The sequence below is a fragment of the Lipophrys pholis genome, assembly GCF_963383615.2.
Source record: "Lipophrys pholis genome assembly, chromosome: 18".
In the NCBI taxonomy this organism is placed as follows: domain Eukaryota; kingdom Metazoa; phylum Chordata; class Actinopteri; order Blenniiformes; family Blenniidae; genus Lipophrys; species Lipophrys pholis.
Window position 1 is genome coordinate 8,900,164 of NC_137646.1, and position 15,933 is coordinate 8,916,096.

Sequence of the window (15,933 nt, forward strand, 5' to 3'; positions counted from 1 at the left end):
CGTCACATTGAGACTCGGGGACGGCTTGAGGGGTTAAAATGCCTGAAACGCATCTGAAGCAGAAAACTTTAATTCAGGATATTGAAGGGAAACATTTAGTTTTCTGTGTGAAACATACAGCTGGCTTTGATTGTTTCACATTTGTCTCTTGTACCTTCACCTTTTAGATTTTTTCTCGCTTGCATTTATGATTCTGCTTTATTGTCTCAGTTGGTTTGTGCAGACAGAGGAAGAGACAGAAAGAGAAACTCCAGCCTTGAACGATCATTTTCTTGTTATTACAAAAAGCCTCCATAACATTTGAAGATAAACAATAACTCATTATATTTGAAATATATCTCAAAGACTGGACTGTCCAATTTCTCTCTGTGAATGGACAACTTGTCCTTGGACAACTCGTCCACAAAACTGCAAACCCGGACATCTCATCCCCTCGATTCCGGACAACTTGTCCACGACTATTTTTGTCGGCATTATTGATTTGAAGGATTGTATTTCAAAGTATATTTGACACATTTGGAAGGATTATTAAGTATATTCGACACAAAAACATAAACATTGGCAGCTGCCCAGAGCGCAAACTTTTCAGAAATGTATTTCCTAAAACAAATAAGCCGAAAAGTTAAAATGCAGCTTCACAGATGACGGCTTTGAGTGATACGTTCAGGTCCTCGTTGACATGTCGGAATCCCGCCATCCGACATGTTAACATGGACATGGTTTTTCAGCATTATTGATTTGAAGGATTGGATCTGAGGGTGCTGTCTGCGGACGAGCTGTCCTACAATCATTCCTCTGATAGGACTTTTTCACCAAAAAGAACCAGGCTCTAGTTCAGGGCCGGTTCTTAAATGAACACCGCCAAAGAACTGGTTCTTTTTTCCATTGTCAGCAGAGCCAAGTGAGAAACACGTCAATGCGTCACTCCAAAACGTCGTACATCACTGATTTCACCAACGTAGCGCTGGCAGCGCACCTACAGGAAGGAGGATACGGACAATATTCATCAGTTTAGTCCAGGTCCGTCCATCTAGTTTGGCCTGAACCTCGGATGCAGACCAAAGACAGAAGAAAGAAAACATTGAGTCTCCTCGTATCTCTATTGGTTTTTTTTCACATCCCTCTTGCTTCAGTCCGGAGGGCCGGTGTGGCCATAGAGAAAAAAATTAAATAATAACAACAAATGAATGAGCTTGGGTCTTATTTTTCAACATTACACAGTGAATTTCTGCTCCTTTCACTTTATTTATGGAAGTGTCTGAATCAAACGCTTCAACATGGAGGAATGGAGGTGTAGAATGATAGAACGCTGCACTAGTATGTACTTTGTTTTTGTTATGAAAAAAAAGTATCTCTTCATTATAAAGTTCTGTGGGTAGAAAATAATATTGGAGCATCTCATAGAGTAACGCTGTCTCATGCAGACCTCAGCCTGCAGTCATAACGTGATACAAGACCTGGAAGTTAGTTACAATGATGTCACCATGAAAAGTGGGAAAGAAAACGACAATGGAAAACTGCTTCTAAATTATATATCCGACACCTTCTTTGCCCTGCCGGGTTGGGGGGGACGGGTGCGGCTCCCGGGGGTGCGGCGGGCTTTGCCGTGGGGATTGGGGGGGCTCTCGGCCCGCTCGGCCCGGGGGCCCTGCTCCGGTAGGTCTCGGCTTGGCGGCTTGGTTCGGGGCCTGGGGCCCTGTGCCCTTTATCCTTCTCTGGTGGGCTCTTCTTGCCTGGGGGGGTCCTCTCTGCACTCTCCATCTGGTGCTTTCTGGGTGGAGGCGTGGCTCTATGGGGTGGTTCGCTGGGGCCTCCCCGGGTCTGGAGGGCCGCCAGGGGGTGGTGCCCCTGATGGCCTCGGGCCCCGAGGTGTCGCTACAGGTCCCCCCACAACAGTTCTGGCCACACCCAGTGGACAAACCACACACACACACACACACACACACACACACACACACACACACACACACACACACACACACACACACACGCACACACACAAACATATTTCCACTCCTCGTCAATGAGATATGTTACTGATGTTTCTTGTTTTCTACCATCATTCGTTCAAATTTCAAAATCATGTTTTTCTTTTGTTGTTGCTTCTTTGTTAATTTATGTTCCTGCTTCATGTCACTGTCTAGATAGAGCTGCTCAGGCTGGTTTAATCTAATAACAGCCTCTCTCTCCCCTCAATCTTCTCTCTTCTCTCTCTTCTCTTCTCTTCTCTTCTCTCTCTTCTCTTCTCTTCTCTTCTCTCTTCTCTCTCTCTTTGAGTGTTCCCCCCCAGTCAAGGCAGCAACAGGAGGAGACTCCAGGTCTCCAGACCTTCTGACACCAGAAGGTCCGACGCAGCTGACTGACGGCTCCACCATCGCGGATTCAATTATCTCGTTCCCTCGTATTATTAACTTGAGGGAGCAACTTAGTATCTCCCACGCATTTAGTTTTTTTTGTTCTCCGAACCCAGCCCCTGGTTCTTTCTGGTGGAAAAGCCCCCTCAGATGGGCTGAAATATCTACAAGTGTTCCTCTTCATGGCATCTTTGTTATTTAAGATTTTATTCTTTGGGTGGGCAAAACTATGGCTCGCGGGCCACATCTGGCCGGTTGGTATTTTTAATCCAGCCCACTAAAGATTGGTACAGAATTGCCCAAATTTAATCATATTATAATCATAACTGCATTCATTTGACCTTGTCCTTTGAGTACAAGTCGCAGGACCAGCCCAACTATGAAAAAAGGTGCGACTTATAGTCCAGAAAAAAATGGTAACAGAAATGGACAACTAAATACGATCTGGACCTTATGAAACCTCTGTAGTTGTTGACTCTGCTTTGCACTAGTTGTTTTGTTAATTTCTTTTTTGTAGACACAGAGCTGCAGCTACAACTTTGTGTTGGTTCCGAGAGCGCGAATGCTGGCTGGTGCCAAAAAGTGATTCCCATCCATGGAAGCGCACACTAACTGGCTGTCCCTGGAGACCTCCGTTCTGTTCCAGCTGCTTTTAACAGGATTTACAGCCATAACATACAAATATACAAAACTGTATGAACACGGTAACAACTGGGAAAGTCTCATGATTCTTGTGTACAAAACAAAAAGACGATTTAACAAGGAATGATTTGAGGCTCATAGCATCATCTTGCATGTCATTTACGTGTCAATTATTGTTGTTTATAGTGTTTATGTGTTTGAGTTCTCTGTTTTCTTTGTTTGCACTTGTAAATCAAACTGCCTTTGAGATGATTCACCAATGGGTTACATGCAAAATAAAGAAATTATACTTTTTATATCGCTTCATATTATTAATATATATATGTGATACAGTTTAGTATATTTTTACGCTATGGCTGTAAATCCTGATAAAAGCCACTCCCAGGGACAGGAATCACTTTTTGGCACAACACCGGCTAACCCTGGTGAGTCGCCCCAGCAAAGTGACACCGGAGCACGCTCTGCCAGCTCAAAGCCGGTCGGCGCCGGCGCAACACCGCTGTCACGTCACCGGCGATGTGACAGCCGTAACCTCCTTGTTGGGGCCGAGAGCGTGGACGTGATGCAAGAACGGACACCGGGGCTCAGGGCTTGGAGCAGCGCTGATGTCCTGGTGCTCCGGTGCTCCGGTGCTCCGGTGCTCCGGCACACCATGTGCGGATGCGCTCCGAGTCTGATTGTTGCATTGCATCACATCATGTCTGGAGCCGCTGGCTGGAGAACCGGAGTTCCGGAGCCGGCCAGTGTGTGCTGACACGCGCCGGTCCACGTAATGGAGCACCGGCCAGCGACGCAACGTGACGCAACAAGTGGACTTGGTAATGCACCGGAGCTGCTCCGAGCTGCCGACAGACGTCCTCGTCTCCAAGCTCTGATCCCGGTTTGGTTACGGCTGTAGCACCTGCTCCCAAGTCCTGGTCTCAGTCCCTGCCTCACATCTGCCCTTTGGGGACCAACGTGAAAGTTGTGCCCCAAAAAAAGTTTTTTTAAAACAGTGCTGAATATGTTAACAACAGAGGATTCATACAGCCGACATTTTAAAACATTGAGGGCGTGTAGTCAATCTCTGACCAATCACCAGACGGATCATCAAAATCAGACCCGTTCTGTTGTCCTGAGTACCCCGACGGAAGTGCAACGGAAAAGCATCAAACTCTGGAGCGGTTATTTCAGTACCCGCCACAACTCTTGTGGTGGAAACCTGAACCACCGTACCGGACCATCCCGTTCAATCCCTGCACTTTCTGTGCAGCGGAAACGTGGCTAAAGAGTGAATAGTAGAGACAGCTGGTTTCTTGTGTCCTGAAATCAAGAACAAATTAAAAAAAAAAAAGTTTATCATGCAGGACAGTGACTCACTGTGTTGAGCTAATTGATAAAGACTTAGGGTTATGGTTAGGGTTAGGGTTAGGGTGAGGGTGAGGGTTAGGGTTAGGGTGAGGGTGAGGGTGAGGGTGAGGGTGAGGGTGAGGGTGAGGGAGTTATTTACATTATATTCATTGGCACTTGACGAAAGTAATGACCTAAAGGACACTGCACAGCTTTTAGTTTTTATCAGAGGGATTAATGACAGTATTGAGATAAGTGTAAGGTTTTTGGCCGTGGAATCCCTCAAGTGGAAAACCCAGGACAGAGCTTGTTTAGCAATGTGTCGGGAGTCATCGAGAGGCACCAGCTAAGTTGGAGTACACTCGCCAATGTTACCACAGATGACTTGAGCCAAATCTGATTTGACAAAATGTCGGGCTGCTCAAAAGAATCCAGGAGAAGGTGAAAGAGGACAATCCTGGGCAGGAGGTCATTTTGGTACCTTGCATAACCCACCAGGAAACACTGTGAATCTGTATTGCAGCTGGACCACGTAATGAAGCCAGTGGTCAAACTCATTAACTTTATTTAAGCGAAGAGACTGCAGCATCATCGGTTTCTTAGTTACTTATTAATTAGTTATAAGTTTCTTCTTCCTACCACTCTAATGTTTGGGGAAAGTGTGTCAGCGAGTGTGCGAGCTCAAACAGGAGATAATCTCATTTTTTGGGCTCAAGAGAAAACTGACGATTTTCTTGAGTTCAGTGACATAGATTGGCTTTGTGATTTAGCTTTTGCTGTGGACATACTGACACACATGAATGAGCTGAACGTGAAGCTACAAAGGAAAAGAACAGTTTGTGCATGAAATGAACACAAACATCAGAGCCTCCAATACCAAGCTCGCTTTAGTCACAAGGCAAATGTCCAACAAGTCATTCGCTCTTTTCCTCACAGTGGCTACGCTGAAAGAAGCCCCTCCACACGTGAACAAATACAGGAAATCCCTGGACGACCTGCATGGAGAATTCTGCCGGTTCTCTGATTTTGGAAAGATTGAAAAGTCACTTCAGCTGATCTCATGTCCCTTCACACAAGATCCTGAAATGACGCCACAGCAGTTGCAGTTGGAACTAAGTGATGATTAGTGTGACACCGTCTTAAAGTAGAAGTTTAACTGTCTTAGACTGGATGAGTGCAGCCAAATTTCCAAACATCCAGAAGATGGCACAGAGGATGATGGTGTTGTTTGGCTCTACGTGTGTGTGTGTGTGTGTGTGTGTGTGTGTGTGTGTGTGTGTGTGTGTGTGTGTGTGTGTGTGTGTGTGTGTGTGTGTGTGTGTGTGTGTGTGTGTGTGTGTGTGTGTGTGTGTGTGTGTGTGTGTGTGTGTGTGTGTGTGTGTGTGTGTGAACGGGCATTTGGTGTGATGAGCATCAACAAAGCACCGCACAGACCCCAGATGAGTGATGAACACCTCAGATCTGTTCTGAGAATTACCCCGACAAAACTACCACCAGACTTCTTGGCACTGGCAAAAAAGGGTGAATAACAACACTCTTCCCACTCCTACTAAAAGTGAATTTAAGCATTAACACTGTAATGCCTTTTCTATGTTTTTATGTGATACGTATGCATCAGGTGCTGGCAAGTCAGGGTGGGCCCCGAGCTAAAAATGTTGCCCACCCATGTTTTAGATTCTGATTTGGAGGAGTAATCTCACCCAGCATTATTCATGTGTGCTAATGTTTGAAATTGTGTGTGTGTGTGTGTGTGTGTGTGTGTGTGTGTGTGTGTGTGTGTGTGTGTGTGTGTGTGTGTGTGTGTGTGTGTGTGTGTGTGTGTGTGTGTGTGTGTGTGTGTGTGTGTGTGTGTGTGTGTGTGTGTGTGTGTGTGTTCCTCTGCTCTTGCATGGTAATGTTGTAATTACATAAAATTGAACAATGTCTCCTCCTGGTGGACTGAAACTGAACTGATTCAAATCAATATAAGAAAAGATGAGACTTTATTAATCCCACATGGGGAAATTCAGTCATCACAGCTGCTCAACATTGCAAAAATACTTAAAGACAGACGGGACAGTTGCACACAAAAGAGTAGACTATGTATTTAAATGAATAATCAGATAAATATATATTCATATATGGACATGGAAACACAGGAGGGAAAGGTATGGGGGAAAATACTCATAGTAGTATTAATATTTCCTGGACGGTTGCTGCAACAGCGTGAGGACCGTGGTATTTAGACGGTTCCTGCTGTCGAACAGACTCACAGCAGCAGGTATGAACGACCTGCGGTCGCCCCCTCCTGGATGGTGGCTGCAACAGTCTGCCACTAAAGGAGCTCGTTAATGCTCCCACAGTGTGGTGGAGGGGATGGGAGACATTGTCCATGATGGATTCCTGCTTTGCCAGGATTCTTCCCTCATCTACCTCCTCGATGTTCTGCAGTGGGTCTCCCGGAATGAACCAGAACCGTATGACCTTCATGTTAGATTAAGCTTGTATATGATGACACACTCTCTGCAGGAGGAGCCTTGGACCTTGATGACTTGTGGCTTAAAGGGAATCATCCAGCCCGCCTGCTGAGATGACATCAGATTCAGGTTTCTTCTTGAGACATTGGCTGATCCTGATTGAGGCTTTGCTGTTTCTCATGTGAAGATATCAGTGAAATAGATGGATGGGTAAGAAATTCATGAACAGAATATAATAAAGAGATGAACCAATGAACCCTGACTTAAAATGATTCTCCCTACAATGAACCTGACAACACTTCCAGGAACAGATCATCTGTTTTCTGTGGTCCCAACACACTCCACACTCCACATTCTACTAGAAAAACAAAACATGGGATTAAATAAGAAACACTAGAAACACCCAAAACTGAGTAATTTACCCTCCAACTCCAAAAAATGTGTTGCTTCAGTAATCCTGCCTTCAGCCACCAAACAACCCATCCAGAACTAAACTGAGCAGAAAACCACTATCATGGAGAAGAACATTTCTCTATCTCTCTCTATCACACTATGATCACTATTGCTGACTGGATCCACATGTACAGCATCAAGGAAAAACTGTACTCTGAAAATCCTCCATTCAATCTGGAATCCGACCTGGAACGTCTGCCCTTCATCAACTCTCATCATCATCATCATCACCTTCAAACATCGAACTCATCCTGCAGGAAGTAACTCAGACGGTTCTACACATACAAAGAAATATTTTAAATGGTTCTATACCCTCTAGATATCCACACGGACCAGTCACTATTGCCACAAACACACACACACAGGATAATATTGAAACTGAAGTGTGTCTGCGATTTTTAAAATCAAACTGTTTATTTCAGAGTAATTTCAAAACATTTTGTTTGATATTTATGACATTCAGAATAATGTAAATAGAAAAACGGAAATTTAGAACCCATCTCAGATTACGAGAACATCAGAGCGGTTTGTCTGCTCCGCCTGCTCATTTGAAGGTTTTCATGGTCTCATGTGTTTATCACATTTTATTAGTTTTCATCTCCTCTGAAAGTCTTTCATTCAAACCGAAACACAAGGGGGCATTTTCTGAGACCCCAAGCTCAGGAGCAGTTCACCTGAGGGCGACCTCTACTGTTCATATCTGTGTAAACGCACTTAGTTGTACCGTGACGTCAGCGGCATTACAAAGTAACAACCATTTTGTTCATAGAGTCATTCATATTTCACAAGTGAAAACTTGAACAAATTCCAACTAGTCCATCTTTGAGTACACCTCAAAACTGAGACACAAATGTCTTCCACCCAAATAACCTCGTGTGTGTGTGGGGGGGGGGATCACTAATCACTGACTTAATCGACATGACACAAACATACAACTAAATGTTTATTGTGGAAAGACAACCAGTAATGACATGCTCGAATGCTGTAAAGACAAGTCAAGCTGCAGGCGCCTCCTGAACGACTCCAGAATAGCCACACATCCACCAGTCTGAGCCCCTCACCAAACTACTCAATGCAGAGGCCAGTTTACACTGTTAAAAACCAGAAACCTTTATTTTAAAGACCATTAAAATAAATACTATACAGAATCCAATGTAGAAAACTTGATTTCTGTCAGAAAAGAATGAATCCAGAAAGTCATTTAAAAAATAGCAGATACCAACTCGCCAATAACAGGCATTTAATTCTCAGAGTGAAATTTGGGAGTGGAGAGAGGGGTATAATCTCTCTATACTCACTTGTAGTTTGGTCCATTTACGTCAGATACCACCCCAACCCCCACCATCTTGGTGATGTAGTTACAAAATGTGACCACCTAGTCAGAAATCCCAATGAAGGTACAAGGAGGAACATCCCAGCAGGAAGTCTAGGCCAGGAGGCCAAGCCTTCCAGAACTCACCGTCTCAGCCCCCCAAACCACTCACCTCAAGACAACAGCACCATTGTACGAGTAAAGGACGCCGACAGTACAACAGCCACAGAAAGATAAGTAAACAGCAGTGAAAGGATCAAGACGGTAAACCACTCATTCATGACGGAGTTTACTGTACAGGTCTTTTATTGAATTGCCCAGTGAACTCTAGGACCCCCAGACTGCTGTTCTGAACATGGAGTTGTGTGGAAGGCTGGATGGGCACACCAAGGCTGTTTAAATACTGACGTGGTCCACCGCAGCTCTTCCATTTCATTTTTATCAACAGTTGAGTTGAAATCCAAAGTGAACTGCAGTCCCAACCACTCAGTCAACCAGCAGGTGGCGCTGTGCAATCCACAGCCACACATCTCAGAAGCTCCGTCAGTGTTAACGCTGCAGGATCAGATCAGTGGAGTTAGGTCTGGGTTTACTGTTAAGAGTACAAATCAGCTTCTGTCTTTTGGTGTGTTTACCCATCAAAATGAGCTTCTGGAGATGTGGCTGGGATTCAGGGGAGGAGTGAGCTGCTGGCAGAATTTGGGAGCCAACATGAGACAAGACTACGGCAGGCAGATGAGTATGTTATCCTTCCATTATAGACAAAAAAAAAAAAAAAAACACAACTATTTCCAAAGTCTTGATGGAGAAGGGCAAGTCATGTTGGAATTTAGCAAAGGAAGGTTTTAGAATGCGGATCATATAAGAAACAAGATTTTGACTTCTAAAATAAGTGGGTTGGGGTGGACGACGGGCATTTTTAATTTTTCTAGATCAGATCGGCCACGTTCATGGGCATCTCCTCAATGGTGGTGTTGTAGAAAGTCTCAATGTCCCTCAGGGTTCTCTTGTCATCCTCCGTCACCATGTTGATGGCCACTCCTTTCCTGCCGAAACGCCCACCTCGTCCAATCCTGAGGGAGCAAGAAGAAGGACGCGAGTCAGTTCGGAGGATTTACACACCAGAGGTGGGCCGGTGACTGATTCATCATATTCAGCTCTTTAACAAAACCAATTGCAATCTGAACGGCAGCATTTCTCAATCAGGAGTTGGTGCAGCTGAATAAACTTATCCCAGAAGTGTTGAACATCTTACTCCTACTTTCTAAATCAACAGATCCATTACAAAGACAAAGTTCTCGGCCTGAAAGGACCCCCAACAAGCAGCTTTGTCATTCTAGGCTGAAGGTTGGTGAAAAGCATTTTTTACCTGTGAATGTAGTTTTCTCTGTTGGTCGGCAGGTCGTAGTTGATGACTAGAGACACCTGCTGGACATCAATACCTCTGGCCTGAGGAGAAACGGCGTCAGTTACTGCTACACGTGAACATAAGTCTGAAACATTTAACCACGCGATTAATGTCATCTGCCAATAAGTTGTGAGTCAGGGACGGGAGCCCAGCTACAGTGGAGGACAGATCAGATTATGTACCAAAGAACTTTCAATCCTTCAGCAACACAGAAGATGGAAGGAGAGGGAACTTTGGACATTCAGGGGGGTCAAACACACAAAGCCAAGAGATTTGAAAGGTGAACATGTTCATTTCAAATCCTCTTCAGTTCAGCCACGTAGATACACACTGGATTTTAACAATTACTAAGCTAAATTAAGTTTTAAAAAGATCAAGGAGAGTAATTTAAATGTAAAATTCAGATGTAAAAGCCCATCAAATCCTCAGCTGGACAATTTGTGCGGCCTTCAGAATAAACTCAACGCTGAAGCATTGTATAAGTCAGCTACACTACCGTTGAACATGGATCCGTTCCTACATTGTCATGTGCTGTGCTACTTTCCAACAATTCTTACAAGAACATTAAAAAAAAAAAAAACACCCAAATCCTTTAGCTTGACAGTTTTGGAACCCGGGCTGTGGAGATAGTTTGTCTCTACTGGTTCAATAGAGTATCCAAGTGTGAGCTCGGCAGGCTGTTGGCAGACGTACCAGCAGGTCAGTGGTGATGAGGACTCGACTGGAGCCAGAGCGGAACTCCCTCATGATCAAGTCTCTCTCTTTCTGGTCCATGTCACCGTGCTAAAAGACAAGCGCCAGTTACACAGGAGAAAAGAAAAACCATCAAGAGTTGCCAGTGTGACTTGTGGATGTTCTTACCAGGGCAGACACAGTGAAATCCCTGGCATGCATCTTCTCAGTGAGCCAGTCCACTTTCCTCCTTGTGTTGATGAAGATGACGGCTTGTGTTATGGTGAGGGTTTCATACAGATCACAGAGTGTGTCCAGCTTCCACTCCTGATGAGGTTCAGATACCGTTAACACAGGTCTGCTACCAAAGGTGTAATCACACTGTACTAGATGAACAATGCATCACCTCTTTCTCCACATTGATGTAGAACTGACGGATACCCTCCAGGGTCAGCTCCTCCTTTTTCACAAGAATTCGGACAGGCTCACGCATGAACTTCTTTGTGACCTCCAAAACATCAGCAGGCATGGTGGCTGACAGGAGGACAACCTAAAAGGTTATAAAGAGGGTCAGCCTCTGCTATTGTTCTGTTGATTACCTTCACTGATGTGCTGGGGACACTGACCTGTGTGTTGCTTGACAGTTTCTGGAAGATTTCGTAGATCTGATCCTTAAATCCCCTACTGAGCATCTCATCAGCCTCATCCAGCACAAATATTTTGATGTTCTTTGATGCTGTGGGGATAAAGAAATATAGCTGTTTCAATCTTGCACTCGTCAGTATCCTAGCCCATCCAAACCAGATGACATAACGTGATCAAGACTCTTAAAAGAATGTTCATTTTCTTTTGTAGTACTTTGATGAGACCGACCATCACTGTGATGACGGCTGCTGTATTCAGAAAAAGCAAATGTATGATCATGTCTCTGGACCTCTGTTGTACTGCAGACTCAAGCCGACAGAACGCCGTCCAGAGCAGCAGCACAACAGTAACCTCCAAAGTCAGCTGACACGCATGGGTTTCATCATGATACAGCAGGAGCATATGAGCCACACTAAACACGCCCACTACTTGGCTGAGGTGAGAATGAGTAGAGTCCAGTGTGCGTGTGTCTTCAGGACAGTGTCAGTGACTGAGGACTTACAGATGTTTTTGCGAGTTAACATGTCGAAGACACGGCCAGGAGTTCCCACCACGATGTGAGGAGCCTCAGCCTGCAGCTTCTGGACCTCATTGCGGATGTTAGTTCCTCCAATGCAGGCGTAGCAATTGGCTCCCATGTAGTCACCCAGGGCCAGGACCACCTTCTGGATCTGGAGTGAAAGGAAGAATACAACTTAGAACCATTTATTGAGGGGCCCTGAAGACCATTTAAAACCTCATTACACAACTGTTTCCATTAACCTGCACATGCAGCATACCTGCTGAGCCAGCTCCCTGGTGGGAGCCAGGACGAGAGCCTGAGTGGCTTTCAGCTCCACATCAATCTGCTGAAGGATAGAAATGGCAAAAGTGGCAGTCTTCCCAGTGCCAGACTGGGCCTGAGCGATCACATCGTAACCTGCAAGACAATATGATAGTAGTTCAGCGACAGAGGGTCAACATCAAATGAAATGCAGGATAAAGTTTTGATACCTCGAGAAAGCTCCATTTACGGTTGAGTGTAAAGCAATATTTTTTACAGGATGAATGACTATCAGGGAATTTAGCATTTCTTGTTACTTAGGAAGTTTAGATTCAACGGCCATTAATGTCAAAAGTATGTTGACAGGTACTCACCCTTGATACAAGGGATAATGGCTCGTTGCTGGATAGCAGAAGGCTTCTCAAAACCGTAGGCATAAATTCCCCTGAGCAGAGCCTCGCGCAGGTTCATCTCATCAAAACTGTCCACGATCTGGTTCCAGTTGCTCTGAAGAACGAAGGCACGAGGACAAACATTAATGTTATAATTAATGGCTGTGTATCATTTCGGCAGACAGCCAGGTAACTCAATGATGACAAAACAACTCTTACCTCAATGATCCCATCTGGCTCCATGCCCTCAGGGCCATTGTCTCTGTGGACAAAACAATGAAAACATTTTACTGGACAACTCCTTCAGTGACAATTTCTTCTCAGGAAAAGACCATGTGGGCAATCCTAATAGATTTAAAAGGTAAATATTGGAACAATATGATGTCAGATTAATTGATTCGAGTCGTTTTAAAGGCCTTGTCCTTTTTTCTATCCCCGTTTACACTTCTGACCTTTGATTAGAGAACGTATAAAGATAGCGTGTCAAGGAGTAAGAGACTTTTAAGAGGGAGTTTTTAGAGGATAAAGGCACATCGCTCGTGAATTTTGTACAGCTATCGACCAGTGGCTTGCTGATCTTAACTCCGCGAAGGCCTCGAGCCGCTCCATCCGGGCCTTTTCTTCGGTGCTAACGCCTTTTCGCTGTCCGCCATTTTTTGCTCAACATATCCAAGATGGTCGTTCTTCCGTGAGCCGGAGAAATGTTCCGTATCGGCTCCACGCACCCGCAACCCATTATAATCACAGTGTTTGACCCATAGTCTGGCGTCAGCCGGACAAACAGCCCCTAACTAGACTCTTACACCCTGGCGGAAGGTTTTGTGGAAGAAATGGGCGTTTAACCGCCCCCTTAGCCGCGGCCTGCTAACAGCCTAACCAGGCCGCGGTCCTTCCACGCGGCCTTCCAGCACCGATAGCCGGTCTAACTCATCAACTTGTCCCCCACACATTACCTGACCACTGCTCGGTTGTTTGACTATGGCAGAATATGTATAACCCACGACGACAGGAATCGGCTGGTAACGCATCCGTCCGAGACATTGTTCAGGCAGACATAACGACGACCATGTGCGTTTAAGGGACAAAAGAAAAAAACGCTAATAGCTTTGTCTAAAAGGTGCTTAACCCTACACGACTTGACGTACTGTAGTAGCCGGTGCCTACATGAAGCCAAAATAAGCTCATTACAGTGCATTTATGTTCGGATAAAACCGACCGAACGTTTAATGAGACCTGATGAAGGCCCAGACCAGCTCCGCTCACGTGCTCCGCCGGTCGCCGGTCCTGATCCAGACCGGGGATCTCAACCAACACTCGAACACTCACAGGAACAAACTACCAAAATAGTCATCTGGATTCACCTTTTACGTGAACGATTCACTGTACAATTGGTTTGAGATTTTAATATCCGACTGCCGAGCCACAGGCCTGTCCGTTACTTAACCAGCAAAGTAACGCGATGTTCCGCTGTACGTCGACGAGCACAAGGCGGACATTAGTTTTTTAAAATATCTTTACATCTCGCAATGTTGTCGAAGTTACAATATTTAGCCTGAAACATCGTAATTCTACCCAGGTCCATCCGCGGTTTTCCTTACCTGTTATCATATTCAGCCGACATATTTCCAAAGAAAGAGGCTGCGGCAAAAATGTCTTTTATACGGTGACAACACAAAATAAAGTGTTCTTATTGCAACACACCACCGTCATTTATCAGAAGTCCCGCCCAAGGTGGCCTCTGATTGGGTAGTTAGATTCGTCAGAGAAAATGGGCGGGTCACGATTTGGGGAGGAGTGCGCGTTTAGGTCACCATCGGCAAACCAGGCGGGCGGTCTCTGTCTTTTACTGCAAGAGCATATGAGCAACCAAGCTCCTTGCGAACGGGACAACCTGGATTCTATCGTCAACCCTCCAGACAGCCATTAGAAAACGCGGACAAAAGACTGAACTCCACTGCCGATTTTACATCCTCAACCGTATTTCCGTCCATCTCTCACCCTCCGAGGTGTTAAAAGCAGCAACATTTAATCAGATACACGTCAATGCCCACAGGAGGATTAGGGCCACTCAGAAATGTTTTGAACTTTACCAAATATAAAACGAGTTACACTGTCAAAAGAGCACGAGCTGTAATAATATACCTTCATCAAATGGACAGAAACGATTAAAACATGTTATTTAGACAGAGTTCACTTAAAGTAAACGCCACCATGTACGGCCTTAAGCCGACTCCTCTTGAACTATCAGAGGTTTAAATTCTGAAGCAAAAGTTTCTGCGGCCCTTTTCGTAGTCCTGCGAAACAGTAACATGCCGAACTCATCGAATAAAGCTTTAGTTATCATGACCCTACTTTACAGAAGGCTCATCCTCCACACCTAATAGATGGTTACATGAAATCATAAACTGCATCAAGCTTGAGAGGTTCAGATTCTCTCTTTGGGGTTCCTTGAAAACCTACAAAATGTGGCACCATTTTATTGATTACAGGAACTCATTCAGCATTGACATAGAATCTGACAAGGAATTGAGCTGGTTGAGCTGCCAATGACAACTCTGAGACCCCCAACCCCTCCCCCATATGAATGAGTGTATGTGTGATGTTTGTCTGAGGGACAGGGATGGATTTGGATGTTGTCTTTTGCTTGTTTGTCTTTTACTTACTTATCTACTCTTCAATCTTTTCACTTCTTTTTGTAAACAATTGTGTCTGATTATGCTTGTTTTCTTTTTGTTTGTTGTTTTTGTTCTATCTTAAAAAAAAAATGAAGAAATTACCACAACTGACCAGTAGAACTACAATTTCACCTGTGAAATTTCAATAAATCAAATTGAGGATAAAAGAGGTTTCTGTCTCCAGGTGAAACCGTGTCCCTGGATCCTCTGCAGTGAGACCTGAACTGGATTCCTTGTGTATTCCTGCTGTCCCACAAAACCAACTCATGAAACTTCACTTCACTCAAAAGCAACAATAATTGTGGAATTAGATTCAAATGTATGGTTTTTCATGCAAAAAGACTTAAACGGTTTCAGTTTGTGTGGTACATCTGAAACAAGTTTTAATGTTTAAAGTCAGTAACTTCTCATTTACATTCAGTATTTTCAATGTGAAAGCAGCACATATGTAGTCAGAAAACCTGGTGGATTTTATAGTTGTGGGCTCATTCAGTTAGACACTTTGTGCCTGACTTTTGTTTTCCTTCCCACAAAATAAATGCAGAACTTTTGAAATCGGGACAACACAGAAAATGTAATAAATGACGCTATATACAAAAACTGTGTATCATGTGTCACTCAGAGGAATGAGGAAGCTTGTTCTGTGTTGGTAGACTTAACAGGAAGTTACAAACAGTGCTAACATGTCCTGAACAAATACACACTGAGGTCAGTCAATCATCTTTAGATAGTTTTGTTATAGTGTAAAAGAAGTGTTTCTACATCTAAAAGTAGTAAAGAATCCATTCGCACCAACAGTTTGAAGTATGTGATGGAAGCAGAACTCTGTTCA

The 15,933-nt window shown here is 44.4% G+C and overlaps 1 protein-coding gene across 2 annotated transcripts; it reads right to left on the reverse strand.

Moving 5' to 3' along the window:
• Nucleotides 1-8,164: 8,164 nt before the first annotated feature.
• Nucleotides 8,165-14,141, reverse strand: eif4a1a (eukaryotic translation initiation factor 4A1A). 2 transcript variants are annotated; one of them, XR_013936246.1, is made up of 12 exons: nucleotides 14,025-14,141; nucleotides 12,646-12,688; nucleotides 12,409-12,541; nucleotides 12,051-12,190; nucleotides 11,774-11,942; nucleotides 11,253-11,362; nucleotides 11,033-11,176; nucleotides 10,816-10,953; nucleotides 10,648-10,737; nucleotides 9,916-9,995; nucleotides 9,182-9,619; nucleotides 8,165-9,101 (listed from the first exon to the last, which is right to left on the reverse strand). XR_013936246.1 is itself a non-coding variant. In XM_080486292.1 (11 exons), the coding sequence occupies exons 1-11, from the start codon at nucleotides 14,045-14,047 to the stop codon at nucleotides 9,475-9,477; spliced, it is 1,215 nt and encodes a 404-aa protein (XP_080342418.1). In that variant the 5' UTR covers nucleotides 14,048-14,141; the 3' UTR covers nucleotides 8,165-9,474. The 2 variants fall into 2 exon arrangements, 1 of the variants encoding a protein (XP_080342418.1); XM_080486292.1 differs by having other exon boundaries at nucleotides 8,165-9,619.
• Between the last annotated feature and the right edge of the window lie 1,792 nt (nucleotides 14,142-15,933).

Excerpts from the sequence above, each read along its gene's own strand:
- eif4a1a (XM_080486292.1), bottom strand. The coding sequence starts at position 14,047 with ATGTCGGCTGAATATGATAACAG. Across the intron at positions 11,943-12,050 it reads CCAGGGAGCTGGCTCAGCAG|ATCCAGAAGGTGGTCCTGGC; the intron begins GTATGCTGCATG and ends CTTTCACTCCAG. Across the intron at positions 9,996-10,647 it reads TCATCACCACTGACCTGCTG|GCCAGAGGTATTGATGTCCA; the intron begins GTACGTCTGCCA and ends GTTTCTCCTCAG.